Below are 22962 nucleotides of genomic sequence, written 5' to 3'. Positions count from 1 at the left end.
AGTTTAACTTTTGTTTTTCTTCCTATCTCAAATTTTTACCTTTTCAATTCCCTTTTTGACTATATATTATTACTCTAAACTCTTATACAGATTATAAATTACATGTTTATTTTCACACACCAACAAAAAAAACCAACACTCTATTGCGTTTTACTGAAATTATTATCCTTTATATACTGTAGCCAAAACTTAGACTTTAGTAACCAAATTTGAGAATACAATTACAACGTAACGTGCTCATGTAATGCCCATTACTTGTAAAAGGCCTTTGTTTAATAATTATTAATATGGTGTTTATAATTTGTACCCAAGTTATAAAGGAGACAGTTCATAAATTTAGTCCAATTCAAACCCATTTATTTGCAATGAGTCCCATACTAATGGGTTGATGTGTCAATTTAGTTAGGTGATAAAATAGGTAAATGATTAACCATTTCACCCCATCATTTCTTTTCTTTTCATGTTGAAACCAATCAAAATGAAATATATTACTATTTCATCCATTTAACAATCATCATCTCATCAACATACAATCATCATACCATCGTGAAAATATGATCATCAATCATCATAAATAGCACTTTTTACTTTCTCTCATTTTTCTATGTTTCTTTGGTCTGTATGTTCAGTTTATAGGCTTCTACGTGTTGTATGTAAGTTTGGCTTTGCATATATGTATTTGCATCTTTCATATCATTGCCAAGATATGTATCTACTTAGTTAAGGACACTGCTCTTAAGGTTGACCATCATTGCACTTGAAGTTTAGCCGTGAGCTTCGAAATTTACCTAGACACATACACATTAGATAAATGTTTTTAGAGCTATCTATGAAAGCAAGAATGGATTTTGGACTAAAACAAATTTTTGGTCAAATTAAATATATATATATATATATATATATATATATATATACTATTCTCTTTTTCTGATTTGATCTCATTGGGCTTATTATCTTTCCGGATGATCTTCATTAATCTCTTTAAGCTAAAGATACAATATATAGAAGCCAGAGAAGACGAAGATCTAATAGTTGGAAGCTTGAAAACGTTTTAGAAGAGTGAGCTGACGAAAATGAAAGCAATTGTGAATGTGCCTCGATGTGGTAACTTTGTTGGAGTGTAGAGAGGCTTAAAATACTTAAAGCTATATATATAGACCAACACTTTAATATATACATACTATAAGAAGAATATTTTGTATGTGTTTAATGCATGAGAAATGCCTCCACACATTGACACCTAAGTATATATGTGTCTCTCCTCTTCTCAAATTATTTATTTTCAAGCTCTTTTTGAAGAAAACAAAAATATTGACTGCTTCGCTTCTATGATGCTGTCTCATGTAATGTCAAAATTTAAGATTTTGTTTCAAGACCATTACGTATTATGATTTGAAACCATCAATGATGGTTGGAGATGGAGATCAAATCATTTTTTATGATGATGATGATGTAATGATGATGATCATCACGTTAACTAAGCAGATTCAGCGTTTTTTGAGATTAGGAAAAAATTATAAGTTATATTAAATTTTATAATATTCCATGACTCTTTAACATGTTCTATGACTCTAAGAGAAAAAAATGATTTGATCTCCAACTCCGAATAATTTATAAATATTTCTGAAGCCATATGAAACAATGAAACGAGAGGTGGTGGAAAGAAAACGTTTACGCATATAAAAGACACCGAGTGTAGTAGACACGAAAGGCTCCAAATTTTTGCATGTCGCACACGTGTCGTTCTTCTTCATCCTACTTAACACATATGCATGCACCCTTCTTACAAAGATAGCAGAACATTGTGAATCATCAGAAAGGTTGGAAAAAATGGCGAAAAACTCTAGAACTTTTGGGTTCTTACTTCTCTTGGTGCTTATCCATGGAGTAATGATGATGAGATCTAATGGGTATGAAGGAGAAGAAGGGTGGGGAGAAGGAGGAGGAGGAGACTGGGGAGGACAAAGAGGAGGAGGAGGAGGAGACTGGGGAGGACAAGGAGGACAAGGAGGAGACTGGGGCGGACAAGGACGAGGAGGAGGAGATTGGGGAGGACAAGGACGAGGAGGAGGAGGAAGAAGAGGATGGTTCATGATGAGAGAGTCAAGGCAAGTGATCAAATCAGAAGGTGGAGAGATGAGAGTTGTGATATCTCCAAGAGGAAGAATCATTGAGAAGCCAATGCACATTGGGTTTCTGACAATGGAACCTAAAACACTCTTTGTCCCTCAGTATCTTGACTCAAGCCTCCTCATCTTCATCCGTCAAGGTATCTCTATCTCTCTTTCCCTCTCGCTCTCTCAACATGTGTCATGTCATGTGTGTGTCTCACTCTCTCAACATGTGTTTACTTGCAGGTGAAGCTACTCTTGGAGTAATATGCAAAGACGAATTCGGAGAGAGGAGATTGAAAGCAGGAGACATCTACTGGATTCCAGCTGGTTCTGTCTTTTATTTACAAAACATAGGCCGAGGCCAACGCCTTCATGTCATTTGCAGCATAGACCCAACCCAAAGCCTCGGTTTCGAAACCTTCCAAGTACTTTAACATTTTAGACTCATTATTATCACATTGACTTATAGAACTTTGCGTTTGGCTAACTTGTTGCTTCTGTGTGTAGCCTTTCTATATCGGTGGAGGACCGTCCTCTGTTCTCGCCGGCTTTGATCCCGACACTTTAACTTCAGCACTTAACGTTAGTACACTCAAACCCTAAATACGTATAATGTTTTCATTGTTTGTCTCCCAAGATGAAAATGTACAAAGCCATAGTACTAATATTCTATAGCATTGTTATACGAATATTATATGCACAAATGCATCTTATAGGAATGTTAGAAATTGGTGTTTGAAACTCCCATATTAGTATCTAGTTAGGGCTCCTTATGTTAATCTAAGTCTCATACCAATTTTATGCTTATAGGTTTCTCGACCAGAGCTGCAACAAATGATGAGGAGTCAATTCCGTGGCCCAATTGTACATGTCACAGAAGGGCCACGACAAGGTCCACAACCAACGATATGGACCCAATTTTTGGGCTTAAAAGGGGAAGAGAAACAAAGGTATCTCAAGAAACTATTGGAGATGAAACAAGGATCCCCTCAAGACCAACAATACAGTTCAGGGTGGTCTTGGAGGACTATTATAAAATCGTTTATGGATTTAATAGAAGAAAAGAATAAAGGGTCGGGATCTTCTGAGTGCGAGGACTCGTACAACATTTATGATCAGAAACCTAGTTTTAAAAACGACTTTGGATGGAGTACAGCTCTTGATTATGAAGATTACGAGCCTCTTAAACACTCTGGGATCGGTGTTTTTCTCGTAAATCTCACCGCGGTATGATTCATGTATCTCTGAGTTGATTAACAACAATCTAGCTATTTTTTTTTGTCTTTGAATATCACTTGTAGACTGTCACTAATTAACTCTAGATAAGTTCATTATGTAATTCTTGGATAACTAGACCGTCTTAAGATCTACTGATCGCAAGGTTGGTTTGGTTAGAAAAAAATAGCAAAACCGTATTAACCGGCCAAGTTTCTATATATTTTGTCAGGGATCAATGATGGCACCACATATGAACCCGACAGCCACGGAATATGGTATTGTTTTGGCCGGCTCTGGAGAGATCCAAGTCGTATTTCCAAACGGAACTTCTGCGATGAACATGAGAGTCTCCGTAGGCGATGTTTTCTGGATCCCTCGCTACTTCGCCTTTTGCCAGATCGCTTCTCGGACCGCGCCATTCGAGTTTGTAGGATTCACAACTTCGGCTCACAAGAACAGGCCTCAGTTCCTAGTAGGATCGAACTCGCTGCTAACGACTCTAAATCTGACGTCGTTGTCCATGGCTTTCGGAGTCGATGAAGAGACGATGAGGCGGTTCGTCGAGGCTCAGAGAGAAGCTGTTATCCTTCCCACTGCATCGGCAGCTCCCCCGCATATGTAGATCAAACTATACGCAATGGTTTCGGTCGTAGCCGTATTTAGACGAATGTGCTGCGGAAAGTTTTTTTCTTTTTGAATGTTATGAATGTAGTTAACCATGAGTATGTATGGATGTATGTTTTTTTTTTTCTGTTACTTTGAAATAACAGTAATAATAAAGGTAAGCACTAATAAGCATGTTATGTTGGTCTCCCCTGTTGCATGGTTTTTGGCTTTTAAATGGTTTCTGTCACACATGTTGTCTCTCAGTCTCTCTTCGGCGGCTTATCATCATTTTCAAAAATTCTTATCACTAAAACACAAAGACGTCAAGAGCTAGAATGTTCTGCATATCTAAGATAGCAAGAACTGTACCGACATCATTGGTTGAATAGCTTAGCCCTCCATATTTCCTTGGACTGTTAGCCCTTAGTGCGAAAAAAAAAATCCGACAAAAGCCGGGACACAAGCCATACAAATCGTTGAAAGACGAATCGATGGAGACGTAGCCAGCAACCGTCGCGGAAGAAGCCAACCGGTGCTGGAAATTTTGCTCACCAAACGGTGCTAAACAGAGCCACCGATGTCAGAAGACAAACAACTTCCCCTTGCTGAATAAGCTCAAATCGAAAGAAGGCTCAAATTGATAAGATAAAATCAGCAAAAAAATCTTGTTAAAAAATCATTAGCCAAATCAATACCCTATGCTTTTAGGTGCAAGCTAGGTTTAAAATGGTCAGACCATATGCATTGGTGTGGGACAAAAATTGTCTTTAGATTTTATTTTATTTTTAAAAGTCAACCAATCACAGACCGCCACGTGTCATTGGAACCCGCGAATACTAAAGAAACAAAGCAAATGACGTCCCCAATTAAGAAACGTCTCCCATTTTTTTTTCTTGGATTTATTTTTGAAAATTAAATTGTGTGGGACGATGTGTATTATCGCTGATGCACATGCTCCAAAAAAGAGCAAAATACCAAAACTATTATCTTAATAAAAAGGTCAACGGAGACCATGAGATACAATTTTTCTTTATTGTTAAATGATAAATTATTGTAAATGAAGGCCCCATTACTTAAATATTTTGTTAGGTCTAATTTGATGATGATGATTACACTAGAATGGAGGCAGAAGATTAAGTGATCCCTATCTCAGTCAAAACTAAAACAAAGGAGACTATAAAAATTCATTAATACAAGACACCTCAGAAGCATCATTAGAGCATGTACAATGGTGAACTAAAGAATTCTTCAAAATTAATTTTAGAATATAATAATCAAATTTAATTAAAATATTGGTCTAATATTTATGATTTGTGTCTTAAATAGAACTCTTTTATGAATGTCTAAAAATTAAAACAATATTAAAACTAGTTAGCGTTCAATCTGAATTGTAACGTGACTGATGTTGTATTCCCTCTTGATGTAGTCAATAACCTTGTCAAGAACCATATCTGCATCAGTCTCTGGCTTGATCTTCACGTGACATGCCAACAGAGTTTTGCCAAGAGTGATTGCCCAAATGTGAAGCTCATGAACGGCCACCACCTCTTCCATGTCGCACACTCCCTTCGCCAGCCTAGTTGAGTCTATCTCTCGTGGGGTTGACTCCATTAAAACCTCTATAATGTTTCTCAACATGCCTATTGTTGTCCACAACACAATCACTGAAAAAACAAGAGTGCATATCAGATCAATGATCTTCCACTCAGGTTTGTACCATATGATTGCTCCTCCTATCATCACTCCAATGCTCTGGATTAAGTCTCCCACCACATGTAGATAAGCCCCTTGAATGTTTAGGTTACGCTGCTTCTTCTTCTCACTCTTATCAAGAAAGGCTTCAGATAAATGTGGATCATCATGGTGATGATCGTGTTCATGTTCATGGTGATGGCTATGGTCGTGACCGTGACTGTGACTGTGACAACCGTGGTCGTGTCCCAACAGAACAGCCATAGCAATATTGACTAGGAGACCAACTGCAGAGACAAGGAACATGAGAGAGCCCTGAACTTCACCGCTACCGTTATGAAGTCTAGCAATTGCTTCGTAGACTAAGACACCAGCAAGAAGCCAAATCATCTGGATGGATACAAGAGCACCAAGGATCTCGATCCTGAAGAAACCATAGGACTGGCGTGGGGTTGCCTCCCAACCAGAAGCCCATAGAGAGAACAAGGAGATGGCAAAAGCTGCAACATCGGAAAAAAGGTGAGCGGCATCAGTGAGAATGGCAAGACTGTTGGCTTTGATCCCTCCAACAACTTCGACGGTAATGAAGAGGACACAGAGCACAACAGCCACCAACAGCTTCCTCGTAGATGCTGCTCGTTCTGCAGCGTCTCTTGAAATCGTCTTGGCATCAGAAAACCCGCAAGGAGCTTCTCCACATGTCTTCTTGACTGCACGAACTGAGTTTGGCTCTGCTATTGAAATCTGAACCACATGGTGATGATCATGGCTTTCTTCGGAGTCACGTTGCTTCTTATGTTCATGTTGCTTTTGGTCTTCCATCTACCAAATCTACCAAACAAGATTAAGTCTACTGTTGTGAGAACAAAAAGAATATATCGTAGCAACTACTAGAATCAGACAAACCCTTGTCTGTGAAATCGAAAACGCATCCAATCAGAGAGAGACAGAGAGAGAGATACCTTTAGTTCGAAGAGAGATATCTTAAATCTTAAGTTCTTGTGCGTTAACCCTCGCCTCTCCTTCCTTTATTATACAAAGAAACTGGAATGTGAAATAGAAAACCAAATTAAGGAAATTTAAAGGAATCGTGATTTGACTTTTTTGGATTTTTTTTAATGTTGTGATAATTTTACATTGTACCCAATTTATTTCCAAAAACAAGTATACACGTCATCCTAATAAGAGGATTATTACCTTTTTCAGTTTTTATTTTATTTTATTTAAATAGCAACAAATTAAAAGAGTTAGGGATAGAAAGCTAGAAAAAAAAATGAAGGTCTGATTTATAAATCTTCCTCTGTTCTCTTCTCGATAGTAAATAGATATCCTAGTTAGATTTTTTTTTTTTTTTGAATAATCAAAGAGGTTCTGGACGATCGAAACCTATATATCCCCTCAGTCCCGAAATCAAAGCATATTATATGGTGTTGTCCAAGCGTTATTCGAATCGGCGATATTTGAGCTTTTGCCAAAGATCATACAAACCAAACCTTATCTGAAAGCCAATAGATATACTTATCAGATTCAACTACGTACAAACCCTATTCACTAAATGCACTTTTTCTAATCAGTATAACATATTTGGCATCTCCACATCTATGTGAATCATGTGATAGTTTGTCTTTTAGGCACTATGTCGTCTTGCATATATACTAGCTACTTATAATAGTTTTAAAACTATTGTTAGTTACCCTCTCTAAAAAGGTAGAATACATTAACATTTGATGTTCCTCATTTTCTTTACTTCTATGCTATTTGGAGTCCACTTGAAACGTGTTTTATTACGGTACGGTTGGGAGGCCACGACCACGATAGTTATCTGGATTAGACGTGAGAGCAATGTCTAGGCTACTCTGGTCCAGCTTCTTTGAATTTTCTATGAGATTTATACAAAGAAGTGTCTTTCTGATATAAATATCAGAATCTCAAGACTTGTGGACGTTAATTATTCACATGTATCATGTTTAGTTGGCTCTCCGGCATGTGAAGCTCTTGTGGTATGCGAGTATGATGATGAGGGAACAACACTTTAATTATCTTGTTAGACCAGCTCCACTAGTCGTTTTTACAAAGTTGCTTAAATTAAAAATGGGCCAGGCATTAATGTTAAATGAAGAAAAAAGGCCCAGCAAGAAAAGAAAAGATAGGCAACGAAAGGAACGCGGAAACAACGCTACGTCGCACAGTTGTTTCCGCGTCACATTTCATTGGTTGAAGAAAAAAATGCAAAAGGGAAAAAAAACTATCTCCATTTTTCATTCTTTTTCCTCTAGAACTCTCTCACTTCCCTCTATTTCCCGAGGCAGAGAAGTGAAAGAGAAATATCCTTCTGTCTTCTTGGTCCTTCTCTTGTACCATTTAATATTTGTCATTTAATTGATTTTCCTTGGTCGTCCTAAACAGAAATAATTATCTCATTTTTTTGTGTTGCAACAATTCTATTTTTGAGCAAATTTTTATTTGATTTGTAAATCTAAGTTGCTTAGGAAATAGGAACTATAAACCACGTACTCTGTAAATTTTGTAAGATTACATCTCCAAAGGAAAATTTCTTAACAAGTTTATTAGTATATTTTAATTACAAAAAAATATAAAATCTGAAGCTAAAAACTTTTTGAAGAAAACACCATCTTCCCCAAATCGAAACAGTCTGAATAGAACTTAATCTCTCTGAAGTTGTGTCCAATCATGCAGCGCATCGCCCAAACAAGTGCTTCGACTTCTGCATGGAGGGGAGAAAGACTTCTTTTGGTAGTTTGGCCCCCCTAGCCGGTGGTATGTTCTGTGAGTTCTGGCAATACCATCCTAGCCCCGTGTGTTGATCTGTGGCTTTCCATGATCGATGCAGAACATGTGTTGTAAACTTGTAATCACTTGTAATCAAAAACAAAATTTATTGTTGGTGTTTTAGGTCAATTATTTTTAAAACATGTGTTGTAAACTTGTAATCATGTATTAATTATAAGCATAGTGATGTGTTTTATGTGATTATGCAAAAAAATTTATAAAATGAAGAAAAATTGCTTAGATTTGTATTTTTATTAATACAAATAAAAAATTATCATGAAAATAGTAAATAGGTATAGATATATATTTTTAATTTCACTTACAAATATATTTTTAGTTGTAAAATTAAGAAAATAATTATCTTAAAATTGAAAAACTTGATGCAACTACAATTAAATAAACACTAAATGAGCATTAATACCCTTGACTAAGCCCATATTTTATTTCAAGAAATCAACCACCCAATGGGCTTATTGGTTTCCCAGGCCCAAAGATAAAAATCTTCCTCCTCTCTTCTTTGGTTCTCACTCTCTCGCCGAACTATCACCACCACCACCACCACCGGCGAAACAGGTCAGTGGTTCACTAAGCCACGGCGCCAGGAAGAAATCAGTGTACTTCATGAATCTCTACTCTTCTAATCATTCTCTTTTGAATGTATCCAATTTTCTAAGTATTTTTGTAGTAAATTTTTGTTATTTCGTAGTGTATGCTTGCTCACCACTTGTTCGATGAAATGCTTCTTAGATTTGGTTATCTTTAGATAAATGCTATTCTAAAACGTTTTGATTATTGTAGCAGACTAGATGAAAAAGCTCGAATCTTGAGACGATTTAAGCTAAAATTATGGCAATTGCTTTTGCTCGTGGGTTTCGGAAAGCTTCATCTCTACTTAAATCTTCATATCCACTTCTCATTTCTTCCAGGTTTGTGTATCTAAGAGACTATATACAACATAGTTTGGTAATGTTTTTGTCCAAAATGTGATTATACTCATGTCGATATTTTCCCAACTAGGTTGCTTCCGCAAAGCCAAGAGCTTTCTTATTCAACATTAATATTCATTTTACCAACAACGATCTCAAGGCCTATATGTAGAAGTTTCAGTCAGGGTACTGTGAATCTAGTGATATCAGAAGGGAAACCAAAGTTTGAAACTCGGGAACTTGATCCTCCCAAGAAGTATAAGTGGTTGACGAAAAAGCGGCTGAAGCTGAAAAGGAAGAAAGAAAGAGAGGAAAGGAATGCAGCTAACAGGAAAGACCCTCGGCGACTTACTGTCAAAGGGAAGAAGAAGAAGTTTGCTAACCCGGAGGAAAGAATAACGTACAAGCTTGAAAAGGTCGGTGAGAGTCTAATTCGATAACAATACCTATGAGTTTGATGAGTTGAAGGTTCATTTTGATGTGTTTTATTTTTCGGTGCTGCTCTTTTGTATCAGGCAAAGATCAAAGAAGCGTTGCTGGTTGAGAAACTGAAACGGTATGAAGTTGCGAAAGTGCAGGGGCCTGAGGTTCGACCCCATGAGATTACCGGGGAAGAACGGTTCTACTTGAAGAAAATGGGTCAGAAAAGGTCTAATTATGTACCAATTGGGAGAAGAGGAGTATTTGGGGGTGTTATACTAAACATGCATCTGCATTGGAAAAAACACGAAACTGTTAAGGTTATCTGCAATAATAGTAAGCCAGGACAAGTGCAGCAATATGCAGAGGAGCTTGCCAAACTTAGTGGTGGTGTGCCTGTTAACATAATTGGCGATGATACAATCATATTTTATAGAGGGAAGGGTTATGTGCAGCCACAAATTATGTCTCCAATCGATACATTATCAAAGAAAAGGGTAAGTCCTCATATTGTCCTTTTGTTTTGGGACATCTTACTGTAGAATGGATAGGAAGTAAAACCTTACTTGCCTTAGGCTCTGTGCATTTAGGATTTTGAAACTAGAAACCTTAATGTTGTTGAAACATTTCACTCGAGTAGCGTGTTTAATAGAAATCACAGGACAAATCTATCAGAGAATATCTTTTGTTTCTGTTCTGTTTGGGTAATTAGAGATCACTTTTATCATTCTGAAGTCTACTCATTTGATTCGGGATATGTTTTGGTTACTAGTTCCTAACATGGTTATGTTTCCTCTTGCAGGCATATGAAAGATCAAAGTACGAACAATCTCTTGAATCGGTGAGACACTTCATAGCAATTGCAGAGAAGGAACTTGAACTATACTACAGGCATGTTGCTCTTTACGATGACCCGAATAACAGAAACCCTCTTTCTATCTTGGATGATTATCCATCGGAATCACGTAACCATCATCATAATGAGCTTTATCTTAGTTGTTCGGACACTGATGCTAATTCCGAAGATGAAGATGAAGAGCTCTGTAAATTAGATAATGGTTCTTCTTCTTCTCCTCCTTCAAAGGAAAAGTTGTCGGAACTTGAAAACTAGACACAAATTGGATATATAAGAAACTTTTGGTATTAAAACTTAAAACCGTTCTATTAATATACAAAATGTATACCAAACCCATAATGTAAGAAAGTTCCATTTACACATGACTCCGAAATGTTCTTCTTTGGTTAATTACATACAATATGCGAATGCGAATTTGAATATGTGATACAAGAACAACATTGGACGTAACAAGTTTTGGATGAGTATCATAAAATAACTTCTTATGGCATATACAAGTCTTAAATATTTTCTGTTTGTTTTCATAGGTATCTTTTGCCAGCGTCCAAATCTTTCCAATTTGAGGATGAGAATCAGGTTCAAGTAGAAGAAGAAAAGTAAACAAAAACGACTTGTGAACATGACATGTGTGAGTGTGATGTGATAAAACTCTCTAATAGAAAGAAATGTGTACGATCCTAAATCTATATATTGCATGTTGTGTTAATTGATCCAAGAGACTTCAAAGAAAAGACATGCAAATAGTATCAACTAATATGAATTCAAAACATCACAGAACTTATATGATGACTTCACGGATCCTGGATTAGGTAAAATGATTTGCATACGATTGACATGTTATAAAAGAATAATAACAAAAACATAGAAAATATAAAAAAAAAAAAGAGTAAAACAATGAAAAAAAAGATAGGTGAGCGAGTTGTTGTAAATGATGAGATTGAGAGCATTGAGGTCGATACGCCAATAGTACCAAACACGGACGATTCATGGAAACGCGCGTCACATCTTGTTGGCTTATTTAGTTGGGACAACGACAACGACATCAACAACTATCCCTAAGACTCTCATTTTGACATTTTTACTGTTTTCTACTATTCTATTCTTTTTTAATGTCGGGATCATCTGTTCCCGACATTTTTTTACTCGAATTTTGGTTAACCCGTATAGGGTAACACATAAAAGATTAGCTTCGTTCCAATATTTACAAAGGATGAGGGGAGGAAGGAGGTTGACGAATTCTAATTTTTTAATCAACCGTCGTTAATTTGTTTAATAAATAACAGTTTCATTAGAGCTGAGCAAAAATAATTGTTACACATTTCATACTCTAGTTGTTTATTTGCACCTATTTTGAAAAATAAGTATTTGAAATGCTAATTAAGACGTTACGAAAAATAAAATACTTTTAATATGAAGCAAGTATCAAATATTAAATTTATTTTGATTATTTGGTTTTGTTAGGTTTTCATTACCTGTTTTTATTTTTTTATTTGATAAAAATAGAAAAAGCCTCATGAACTTATAAATTTTATTTTTATCTTATAAGAATTTTTTTATTTGATAAAAATAAAAGTATAAAATAATTATATTTTCATTAAAATAGAAAAGGCCTCATATATTTGGCTTGGGCTTTCGGTTTTTCGGTTAAATGAATATGTAGCTTTGTTCGCTAATAAAAAAAAAGTTTAATGTCCCACATCGACTAAAAGACTACACAAGACATAATTTTTTCATTATAAATATAGACTTCAAATGTATTGTAACACATATCAATATTGGACTTCACAATTGTGAGGTTCATTAGTTATGATTTCTTAACTTAAAAAGAAATTCATACAAGTTTTATTTAATATGACATTGGCTGTAATTAACGGGCATCAAGTCATTGCGAGTAGTTTTGCGGGTTAGGAAAACAATCGGGGTACTTGTCTCGTGCCCAATCGTTGCCTCGATTGGACGACAATCCTAAGGTCAGTCTTATTTTTTTATCATCTTTTTTTTTTTTTACTTTATTTTCATTGAATATAACTAGAAAATAGTATAGTGATTTTTTTTTTAATTTTACTAGTTAGATATAAGTAGTTATATGTGGGGTTTGTGTGCTTATGATTTACTTGCTTTATGTTTTCAATGCTTTTATCAAGTTTTTTTTTACAAATACATGATTTTATGGGGGGTTTGTTCTTCTCATACTTGGCACAAGAGTGCAACAATATTAACTTTGTTGTGATATGAGTTTGAGAAAACGAATCTTTAATTCTAAATTATGAAATCTGAACTTGATGGATTTTGTCGATGATCACAAGAACCCTTTTTGTTTTAGTTTGAAGACTCACCTTTCAATTGATTATCTCGCTTATGTTATAAAATTTTGACATTTAATGATTATGATATTTGGTATTTGACTCAAAAAACTAGAATCGGACCCACGCTAAAGCGCGGGGGAAATTTTTAAATTTTCATTTTTTTTTATGTTTTACACACTATAAAAAAAATTAGTGATGTTGCATTAATTTATTTAATATTTTTTGTAGAAACATACATTAAAAATTAGCTAGTATTTCAGAAAACTTAACTAACCGTCTAATATAAAGATGATTATATATATTGTATAAACCAACGAATCTTGTGTATTAATTTCGCTATTATTTGTTTTATATATGATATTGCAATTACTAAAATTATAGTAACCGAGTGTCTTTGAATATTAAAATTTTTGTTTGTTGTAGTAATTTTTTTGTTGTTATAATTTTATTTGTTTGCAAGTGTATTTCTTGTAGCATACACATTAACCATATAATAGTCCAATTTTATTGAACTTAGTTAGTATCTAACTGTAGTACCTTAGTTAATAACGTGAGAAGTCAATAATTAATTGCATTAATCTTCGGTTTTATACTCGTAATATTTGATTACACAATCATAAAAATATGTTAGGAAATAATTGTAGTTGAATATGGAAAATATCTAAATTGCTTCCTAAATATTGTGTTTTGCTTTATGATTACGTGATTATAGGGATTTTCTAAATGGTGCAATTAATAATATAGTGACCTACAAATGAGGAATGTAATTTAATTTTAAGTTAACATTTATGGTCGGTAATATATCTCTGGTAATATCCAAGATTTTCAGATAGTGCATAAGCTAAATATCCAATTACTGATTTCGGGTTAAATTTTTTTAATTGACCCGATCCAAATCCTAGATGTACTTCTTTTTTACTATATAAGAGATGATTATGAGCTAAATTTTGAAAAAAAAGTTTGTTTTTGTCTCTTTTGGTATTATATTGATGTTCTCTTATAGATTTACTTTTTTATTTTTTCTCTACTCTTAAATCTAGGTGATTATTACGATTTGTTACAAATATAATTTATCAACTGTAAATGTTGTGTGTTGTTTGATTTGTTGGTTAAAAGTTTTTATCTTGGAAGAGATGCTACGTGTATGAATATGTCCTAACCGGTTTTACATCTCAAATGATTCCAAAGAAGATAGTTCAATTCCAGAAAAAAATATCAAACCACTGAATAAGTTAAATGTCTTATTATATGTTTGGTTACATGTTCATTGGCTTGATCATTTTCTTGAACCATCTTCATCGAAATCATCTAAGGTATAAACCGGCCTCGGGCCTGTTCTTGCACGTAGCTTCTTAACCAAGATAACCATTTTTATCAGCAACAAATTACAAAACACAACAAAATTAATTACAGTTAATAAATTTAAATTTAATTTGTAGGCAATTGGAAATATAAATCACATTGACGTAAGTGTCAATTGGAAAAAAAAAAAGTTAAATTTAATGAGGAAATCATCTATACGACGATACAAGAAAGGATTAAAAAAAAACTGTACATCTAGTTTTAACTTATTAGCCACAAATTTAAGACAATATAGTTTTCAAAATGCTAACTAGTAAAGATTAAGATCCTGATATGTCAAAATAAAAATAGAAAAAACAATTGAAATTTGGTGAGTATTTCCAACCAAAATAAAATGGATTTTAATTTCCAGAATCATCAGTAAAAGTCCATCGAAATTACAAATTTATAAATTTATGATTAAATAGTCGTTCTCTTAATTAATTACCATATGTTAACAAACTCAATCAACTTTCATAAAGAAAAAAACCTTGGAAACATGAATCAACACACAAATCAGAAGCAACAACACACAACTTGTCACTACTTCTTAACCATTAGAATTATCAAAAAACTATATAATTTCTTAATTATACTAAGTGAAACATAGTAAATAGTGTAGAAAAGGGTGATAAATAGTAGATAAGATTAGAAAATCTACTTCTTAATAATTGATTTTCTTTTCGAAAAAAATATGTAAAAAATCTAGAATTTTGTTATTGGTAAAAATCTTAGTTGTCTCCAAGTTTTTCCTCATTTTATCTATAAAATGCTCTTGTTGACTATTTATATCACACCTCTTTGTTTTCTCATATTTTTTAAAAAGGCAAATTCTATTATTTTCTAAATATACAAAACCTAATAATTAGACACCAACAACACTTACATTATTTAACAATGAGAATATAAAACGACAAAAATAATATAAGCACCGACAGATAAATTATTATTAACGTGTTGAAAAATTTGGAAATCGATATCTCTTTTTTTTATTTCTTTTTTCTTCTAGAATTTTGACGTGCGTTGAAAAGAGAAAGCACAAAAGCAGGTTTGAAGTGGGTGATGTTGTTGTTGTGCGTCTGAGCTCTATGACGCAGTGTTATCACATTCCTCCATTTAAGTCGTTGGAACAAACACCAAATCTGATGGTAAGGTGACGATTCTAACGCCACATACACACACATACGCATTATCTCGCTTATAGTTTATGTTTAGTTTTTTTTTGTTTTGCAAGTGTTTGTAAATGATCTAACTCTAAGTATATACCTAACATTGGAGGGTGTTGATATGTACAAAGATCAAGTTATCCATTCAAATACATATACCGATAAAACGTCAGAAGTCTTTAATTTCATCGGACTAGCTTCCTTGTCAATATCTCCCAGTCTGTTTTTTTTTGTTTGTTTTTAACAAAAGTTTTGGCTTTGCTTGGTACATGTAACCTCAAGAAAAATAAAATAAAGAGCGTATTCCATTATATATATAAATCATGAAGCTTATCATTTCTATTATATTTTAAAGATTTTTTTGATATATGTTATTTTTGTTTGGAAAAAGAAATTATAATTAAAGGTTACATAGTAGTACTAAGAAACACCTATAACAAAAGTATTTTAAATATTGTGGAACGAGTTTTAGATTTTTTTTTAGGTTTAAATTTCCAAAATTATATCAAAATTTGAGATGATCAAAATAGTTATTACAAAGCCGTGAGAGTCAATTCCAAAGAAACTATATATGCATGGAAGAGTTCAAATCGAAAAAGTTATCACATTCTCGTTGAAGTATAAGTATATGGTCGAGACAACGAATTTTGGATATGCAATATTTGAGTACACACATTTTGTTTCTAGTCGAGACAACGAATTTTGGATATGCAATATCCAAAATATCTCGAAACAATTACTATTAATTCCAATCATTAATAATGGTGGTTGTCGGAATTTAAGGACAGTTGAAATTATTATGTACATTATTACACTATATAACCTTACAATATAAAGATTTTATCTACTCATATCGTTTAATTGAGTGGTCTGATCCGATGGTCAATATATAGACTAGTCACCTTAGCCTATTCGTTGGTTCTAAAATAAAACCAAACTAAACAAAAATGTCAAGAGTCTTACCACAAACCATTGTCTTCTACTTCGTCACATCAACTTCCTCACCGTAGCTTTCTCTACCATTTAAACCCACCACGTGTCTTCTTCTGTCCAACTAATTTTAAAAATCATTCATTCTGGTCCACCGTAACAAAACAACGCTGAGAAACACTCTATTACTCCTCCTCACCCTCTTCCTCTTTAACTCTTGCTTCTTCTCTCGGCTACTTAAACACTATACCCGCGTACGTCTTCTTCGTAACTCTTAATTAATTAAAAACACTAATCCTTCTCTTTAATCTTCTTAACCCCGCCATTAAAATCCGAGAAGAAGATGAAGACGATGATGCAATAATTGCAAATGCGTCTACGCTTGACCAAAGTGGTAATCATATCCAAATCCAAACAGTGAAGCAATTACATTTATCATATCGAAAGCGAAAGCAATCTAACATTTCTTTTTTTCTTCTTCTGTGAGATAATGCAGTAACACAAAGCGGTGAAGCAACAACAAGTGAAACCAAACAAAAAGCAAAAAAAAAAAAGACAAAACACGATGCTTTGTCTCTGTCTACAAGCAAATTCGTGTTTATATATTGATTTTTAAAAAAGAGGAACGAAGGAATCAATTGATCTGTCAAAAGCAAAAAAAAAAAAAAAATGGTTAAAGGAAAAAGGAAGATGGAGATGATGTTACTACTTATACTTCAGATAGTGGTGGCGGCGACGGCGGCGAATGTGACGTACGACCACCGTGCTTTAGTTATCGACGGGAAAAGGAAGATTCTGATATCTGGTTCGATTCATTATCCTCGGAGTACTCCTGAGGTTAGAAACTGTACACTGTTGTAACGCATGTGACAGCCTGTCTTAACAACAAAACTCTGTTTTTGATATTTATGTATTTTTATTTAATTGTGTTTTTTTTTTTTTTTTTTTGGTTAATAGATGTGGCCGGACCTTATACAGAAATCTAAAGACGGTGGTTTAGATGTTATAGAGACGTACGTGTTTTGGAGTGGTCACGAGCCTGAGAAGAACAAGGTCGGTTCGGTTCTTTTTGTTTTTTTCTTTATTTTTGGAGTTTTCTCTGACTCTGCAATTTTTTTTTTTTTTTTTTGGGTTGCAGTATAATTTTGAAGGAAGATACGATTTAGTGAAATTTGTGAAGTTAGCTGCTAAAGCTGGTCTCTATGTTCATCTACGAATTGGTCCTTACGTCTGTGCTGAATGGAATTACGGGTACAAATTCGGGTTTACTGGTTAAAATCCGTCTTTGGTTTGATTGATTTTGAGTTTTTGTGTGTGTGTGTGTGTGTGTGTGTGAAACAGTGGTTTCCCAGTGTGGCTGCATTTTGTACCAGGAATTAAGTTTCGAACTGACAATGAGCCGTTTAAGGTAATGGTTTGGTGATGTGTCCTTTTAACTTTTTGTTTCTTATGTTGTAGTTTAGTTAGTTAGTTGTTAAAGATGGGTTTGGTTTTTGTGTGTTGTAGGCGGAAATGCAGAGATTTACTACCAAGATTGTTGATTTGATGAAGCAAGAAAAGCTTTATGCATCACAAGGAGGTCCTATTATTCTCTCGCAGGTTATTATTATTCTGAGTACTACTTGTTGTATGTAGCTTGTAACATCTCTTATGATTCTCATTTTTGTTTTTTTTCTTTATTTGGATGTGTTAGATTGAGAATGAATACGGGAATATTGCTTCGGCGTATGGTGCTGCGGGTAAAAGTTATATCAAGTGGTCTGCTTCTATGGCTCTTTCACTAGATACTGGAGTACCGTGGAACATGTGTCAGCAAGCAGATGCACCTGAGCCCATGGTGAGTTTCTAAGAATATTCCAATGTACTTGGTAATTAATTGAGTGTAGTAGTAGTATTAGTAGCGAGTACTTGGATAGGTAGTGTGTCAAATTTGTGTGGTGGTTAGTCTATCTGATTGAGACATTCTTGCTGTTTGTTTGGTAGATCAACACATGCAATGGTTTCTACTGTGATCAGTTCACTCCTAACTCAAATAATAAACCCAAGATGTGGACAGAGAACTGGAGTGGCTGGTGAGTCTCTTTTTGCTTTTACTAATTTGTTTGTTTCCAAATTTGGCATTTAACTTACTTTCTTGTATATCCCACAATGACCAGGTTCCTTGGTTTTGGAGATCCTTCTCCTTACAGACCAGTTGAAGATCTTGCATTCGCAGTTGCAAGGTTTTACCAACGAGGTGGAACTTTCCAGAATTATTACATGGTAATAAACACAAGAACCAAATAGTTTTGTGTACTAAGTTCTACTTCTGTACTCTATTGACCAAACTGGTTTTGGTATTGTCTTGTACAGTATCACGGTGGCTCAAACTTTGATAGAACAAGTGGAGGACCCTTGATATCTACTAGTTATGACTATGATGCTCCAATTGATGAGTATGGTACGGATTCTACTACTGCATATCTTTGTTTACCCACAAAAGTGTGTGGATCACTGGAGTTGTAATATATTTTGTTGCAGGACTTCTTAGACAACCAAAATGGGGACACTTGCGAGATTTACACAAGGCTATTAAGCTTTGTGAAGATTCATTGATTGCCACAGATCCAACAATTACATCTTTGGGTTCAAATTTGGAGGTAATGATACCTTCATGTCACTCTCATGCTTAAAAAAATGGTACTTCTAAATATGTAAAGTTTTGTCTTTATAGGCTGCTGTATATAAAACATCTGGATCATGTGCTGCTTTTCTTGCAAATGTTGGCACAAAATCTGATGCAACTGTGGTTTTTAATGGACAATCATACGTCTTGCCTGCATGGTCAGTTAGCATCTTGCCGGATTGCAAAAATGTAGCTTTCAACACCGCAAAGGTTTGTTCAATATCATCTTTAAACTGTTAAGCTTATCGCTACTTATCATATCGCTGATAGGAACAACTTACTAATATTGATATCTAATATGCATATCTAGAAAAATGCTGCAACTGAGTCTACCACATTTGCTCCTCAATCATTGAAGCCTGATGGTGGTTCATCTGCGGAGTTAGGTTCACAATGGAGTTACATTAAAGAACCTATTGGGATTTCCAAGACTGATGCATTCTTGAAACCTGGATTGTTAGAGCAGATAAACACAACAGCTGACAAAAGCGATTACTTGTGGTACTCTCTAAGGTAGAGTAGGCCAATGCCATTTTCTCAGTAATTTCTCTTCTTGCACAAGATGCTTGGTTTTATGTTAACAGAGCTTTTCTGTGTTTTAATCTTTAACAGGATGGATATTAAAGGCGATGAGACTTTCCTTGACGAAGGATCTAAAGCCGTACTTCACATTGAATCTATTGGTCAAGTGGTCTATGCTTTTATAAATGGAAAACTGGCCGGTACATAAATACTCTTTGAGTTTTCACAAGCAGTTGAAATTAAGTTTGGCACTAAGTTTATAAACTATACCAATGATACATATTACATACACACTTTGCGGTTGCAGGAAGTGGACATGACAAACAGAAGATTTCTTTGGTTATCCCGATTAATCTTGTACCCGGGAAGAACACAATTGATCTCCTTAGTGTTACCGTAGGGCTTGCGGTACGTCATCTTCGTTTCTAACCTCATCATTACTGCACAAGATGTTTACTAGGCAGGATTAACTCAACTAATGTATTTAACTTATTCCCCAGAACTATGGACCTTTCTTTGACTTAGTGGGAGCAGGAATAACCGGACCTGTGACACTTAAAAGCGCAAAAAGTGGTAGCTCAATCGATTTGGCTACACAGCAATGGACTTATCAGGTGCATTACAATAATTCTCCATTGGATTTGAATCAACCTCAAGAATCTCTTATCATATTTACTGCTCCTAGCTCGAACCTCCGGCTATATCAAACTTTAACGATTGTGATATATAGGTTGGACTCAAAGGGGAAGACACAGGTTTAGCAACTGGAGATTCTTCTGAATGGGTTTCAAAGTCTCCTTTGCCCACTAAGCAGCCACTGATTTGGTACAAGGTGATGATGGTTCACCAAAAAAACACATTTTGACAAAATTCTTGTACATTCTTGTCACTCTCTAACAATAGCTTCTTACTTTTCTTAGACAACATTTAATGCTCCTTCTGGGAGCGAGCCAGTAGCGATAGACTTCACGGGTACAGGAAAGGGCATTGCATGGGTGAATGGACAGAGCATAGGTAGGTACTGGCCAACCAGTATCGCAGCAAACAACGGTTGCACAGATTCATGCGACTACAGAGGATCTTACACTGCAAAAAAATGCGTCAAGAACTGTGGAAAACCTTCACAGACATTGTAAGTACTAATCTTTACAGACTTTGGTTTATCAAGATTAAACTCTTCCACAAGCCCAAGTACTGTAATTGTTTTTTTTTTTGTAGGTATCACGTACCTCGCTCGTGGCTAAACCCGAGCGGGAACACACTTGTTCTCTTAGAGGAAATGGGAGGAGATCCAACACAAATATCATTCGCTACAAAACAAACAGGAAGCAGTTTATGTCTAACAGTGTCACAGTCTCATCCACCTCCGGTGGACACATGGACATCAGACTCGAAAATCTCTAACAAACACAGAACCAGACCGGTTCTTTCCTTAAAATGTCCTGTCTCCACTCATGTCATAACTTCTATAAAATTTGCAAGCTTCGGTACACCTAAAGGTACTTGCGGTAGCTTCACCTACGGCCATTGCAGCAGCTCTCGCTCTCTCTCCCTCGTCCAAAAGGTCTTATATAATCTCTCTTTTTCTTTTTCCTTCTAACCTTCATTTCCTATATTTACTCATACTTGGAGTTTGACTTGTGACAGGCATGTATTGGATTGAGGAGTTGCAACGTTGAAGTCTCTACTAGAGTCTTCGGAGAACCTTGTCGTGGCGTCGTGAAGAGCTTAGCTGTTGAAGCTTCTTGTTCATGAGCTCCTCCGGTTCCTTTATTTGATATTTTAATGAAGTATGTAATTGTTGAAAATGAAAATAAAGCAAATGAAATGGATAATAATATTAGCTTTATGGTCTTTGAATCCATTATTTGTAGATTCGTTACTATTCGCCAACTTTATACGAAAAAACTAGGTTTTACCCCGTGGTACACCACGGGTTCATAGTTGGATTAATTTGTTTTTCCTAATTTTTATAAAAGAAGTGTTTTGTAAGGTTAAATTGTACCTTATCGTAGTGAACAATAAATATTTTGTTTATTTGAATGTGATGTTTGTCGAATTGTTTCTTCTCTATTAATAACTTAACCATGGTTTTGTGGGAGTCATATTATATTAAAAAAAATCAAGGACATTTAGCACTTACATAATTACACAATATTTTGTTCACAAAGTATTCACACTTTAGTTATTGTGCATGCTTAGTCAGAAATTGTTTGGTTAAGTCCGAAATTGTTTGGTTACTTTTACACATATTTATTTATCCCAAGAACCATATTTTAAAGAGAGGCCAAAAACTGTCATCAAGTTGAGATAAGGAAAATAAAAAATTAAAATGGCCTTTCCGTTAAAGTTTTCAAACGGTGTCTCTTTCACTTTCCTTCGAGACAAACCGATCGTATCTAAAATACAAGTACCTGAATCGAACATGAAGGTAATTGAACTTGAATTTCCCTTCTTTGTGAGAAAACCCAGAAATTTAATCTATCTATCTACTTACTTTCTCATGTTCCAAACTCTAGTTTTCATCGCCTGAAATTTATAACGATGTTGGCATCTAGAAGATTCAAGGATGATGGTGCAGCAATCGATTGGTTTCAGAATATTCAAGGATGATGGTGCAGCAAATGATGGTCCTGTAGAGCATGCAAAGGTTTTCTTATGTAAATCGATTGGGATCATTTCGAGAACTCTGGTTCACTATCTTGAATCTTCCAATTCTCAATTGATATAATCCTATTTTGAGTTTTATGGTCTAATTAATGCCTTTGTGAATTATTTTAACTTCATCTTTCTACGTTTCTGTTGATCCAATACATCTGACTTATAACTTGTTGCTAATTACAGGTTTTAATTGGATAATTTTTTTTTGGGGAAGTGATTCAGGTATTACATGTTTATATTTAATGGAAGAATGTTGCTTATGTGAATACCGAGTGCTTTAATCTCCTATATGTTGTTCTCTATTTGTTGTCTGCAGTTTTTAAACTCTATTATATGGAATGGTGGATAACACCGGTTTAAGGACGAACAAAATTGGATTAGAAGGTAGAATTTATATTCAACCGAACTAAGGAGTTTGTGTTTCAGAATTCTTGCGGATTCAAGTCACTTATTAGCATATAAGAACTATGCTTAGCTAATTGAATGAGTAAGATAACTGCAGACTTCAATTAGTTTTTTTTAACAACATATGTGAAAACTATAAGGTGCCGTTTACTCAAAACATTGTTCTCTATTTGTTATATGCAGTTTTTGAAGTCTTTTATATGGCATCGTTGACATGTCCGGATAAAGAACGCAGGACATTAGACAATAAGGTAAACTTCATACTCTACTTCAGTATGGAAATGGTTGTGCATGATTTATGGTGATTAAAAACAATTCCCAAAATATAAGATCTAGCAATTCAA

The 22962-nt window shown here is 34.7% G+C and overlaps 4 protein-coding genes and 1 long non-coding RNA gene across 10 annotated transcripts in view; 4 read left to right on the top strand and 1 right to left on the bottom strand.

The window, feature by feature from the left end:
- The first annotated feature begins 1815 nt into the window (after window positions 1-1815).
- LOC17889624 (vicilin-like seed storage protein At2g28490) lies at window positions 1816-4145 on the top strand. Its single transcript, XM_006295564.2, has 5 exons — window positions 1816-2269; window positions 2358-2539; window positions 2622-2696; window positions 2925-3341; window positions 3562-4145. The coding sequence occupies exons 1-5, from the start codon at window positions 1831-1833 to the stop codon at window positions 3952-3954; spliced, it is 1506 nt and encodes a 501-aa protein (XP_006295626.1). The 5' UTR covers window positions 1816-1830; the 3' UTR covers window positions 3955-4145.
- A 1116-nt stretch (window positions 4146-5261) lies between these two features.
- On the bottom strand, window positions 5262-6675 carry LOC17889592 (metal tolerance protein A2). Its single transcript, XM_023784792.1, has 2 exons — window positions 6593-6675; window positions 5262-6461 (listed from the first exon to the last, which is right to left on the bottom strand). Exon 2 carries the CDS (start codon window positions 6450-6452, stop codon window positions 5310-5312), a length of 1143 nt encoding a protein of 380 aa, XP_023640560.1. The 5' UTR covers window positions 6453-6461; window positions 6593-6675; the 3' UTR covers window positions 5262-5309.
- A 2285-nt stretch (window positions 6676-8960) lies between these two features.
- LOC17888074 (uncharacterized CRM domain-containing protein At3g25440, chloroplastic) lies at window positions 8961-10893 on the top strand. Of its 2 annotated transcripts, none has more exons than XM_006294387.2 (5): window positions 8961-9034; window positions 9222-9346; window positions 9438-9762; window positions 9862-10263; window positions 10569-10893. In XM_006294387.2, exons 2-5 carry the CDS (start codon window positions 9267-9269, stop codon window positions 10875-10877), a joined length of 1116 nt encoding a protein of 371 aa, XP_006294449.1. In that variant the 5' UTR covers window positions 8961-9034; window positions 9222-9266; the 3' UTR covers window positions 10878-10893. The 2 variants fall into 2 exon arrangements, with proteins under 2 accessions (XP_006294449.1, XP_023640474.1); XM_023784706.1 differs by having other exon boundaries at window positions 8967-9034; window positions 9219-9346.
- Window positions 10894-16469: 5576 nt separating this feature from the next.
- Window positions 16470-21437, top strand: LOC17889760 (beta-galactosidase 8). Its single transcript, XM_006296125.2, has 20 exons — window positions 16470-16759; window positions 16862-17202; window positions 17323-17418; window positions 17504-17616; window positions 17707-17773; window positions 17872-17964; window positions 18059-18202; window positions 18349-18437; window positions 18522-18627; window positions 18718-18805; window positions 18886-19004; window positions 19079-19240; window positions 19341-19543; window positions 19643-19752; window positions 19860-19960; window positions 20053-20166; window positions 20283-20384; window positions 20473-20684; window positions 20771-21116; window positions 21200-21437. The coding sequence occupies exons 2-20, from the start codon at window positions 17035-17037 to the stop codon at window positions 21305-21307; spliced, it is 2541 nt and encodes an 846-aa protein (XP_006296187.1). The 5' UTR covers window positions 16470-16759; window positions 16862-17034; the 3' UTR covers window positions 21308-21437.
- A 458-nt stretch (window positions 21438-21895) lies between these two features.
- LOC111831000 overlaps window positions 21896-22962 on the top strand; it is a 2943-nt gene continuing 1876 nt past the window's right edge. For 2 of the 5 annotated variants that reach the window (XR_002834286.1, XR_002834285.1), the window contains exons 1-5: window positions 21902-21983; window positions 22072-22202; window positions 22397-22435; window positions 22530-22700; window positions 22802-22869. This is a non-coding gene — a long non-coding RNA (uncharacterized LOC111831000). Of the gene's footprint in view, window positions 21984-22071; window positions 22245-22396; window positions 22436-22529; window positions 22701-22801; window positions 22870-22962 lie in introns of all 5 variants that reach the window. The other 3 variants (XR_002834288.1, XR_002834289.1, XR_002834287.1) reach the window with 3 other exon arrangements.

The sequence above is a fragment of the Capsella rubella genome, unplaced genomic scaffold (assembly GCF_000375325.1).
Source record: "Capsella rubella cultivar Monte Gargano unplaced genomic scaffold, Caprub1_0 scaffold_4, whole genome shotgun sequence".
Taxonomy (NCBI): Eukaryota; Viridiplantae; Streptophyta; class Magnoliopsida; order Brassicales; family Brassicaceae; genus Capsella; species Capsella rubella.
This window is presented reverse-complemented; position numbering and strand designations above follow the sequence as displayed.

Excerpts from the sequence above, each read along its gene's own strand:
- LOC17889624 (XM_006295564.2), top strand. The coding sequence starts at position 1,831 with ATGGCGAAAAACTCTAGAACTTTTGGGTTCTTACTTCTCTTGGTGCTT. Across the intron at positions 2,270-2,357 it reads CCTCATCTTCATCCGTCAAG|GTGAAGCTACTCTTGGAGTA; the intron begins GTATCTCTATCT and ends GTTTACTTGCAG. Across the intron at positions 2,697-2,924 it reads CTTTAACTTCAGCACTTAAC|GTTTCTCGACCAGAGCTGCA; the intron begins GTTAGTACACTC and ends TTATGCTTATAG.
- LOC17889592 (XM_023784792.1), bottom strand. The coding sequence starts at position 6,452 with ATGGAAGACCAAAAGCAACATGAACATAAGAAGCAACGTGACTCCGAA.
- LOC17888074 (XM_006294387.2), top strand. The coding sequence starts at position 9,267 with ATGGCAATTGCTTTTGCTCGTGGGTTTCGGAAAGCTTCATCTCTACTT. Across the intron at positions 9,347-9,437 it reads CCACTTCTCATTTCTTCCAG|GTTGCTTCCGCAAAGCCAAG; the intron begins GTTTGTGTATCT and ends TTTCCCAACTAG. Across the intron at positions 9,763-9,861 it reads TAACGTACAAGCTTGAAAAG|GCAAAGATCAAAGAAGCGTT; the intron begins GTCGGTGAGAGT and ends CTTTTGTATCAG.
- LOC17889760 (XM_006296125.2), top strand. The coding sequence starts at position 17,035 with ATGGTTAAAGGAAAAAGGAAGATGGAGATGATGTTACTACTTATACTT. Across the intron at positions 19,005-19,078 it reads CTTTGGGTTCAAATTTGGAG|GCTGCTGTATATAAAACATC; the intron begins GTAATGATACCT and ends TTGTCTTTATAG. Across the intron at positions 19,753-19,859 it reads TATAAATGGAAAACTGGCCG|GAAGTGGACATGACAAACAG; the intron begins GTACATAAATAC and ends TTGCGGTTGCAG.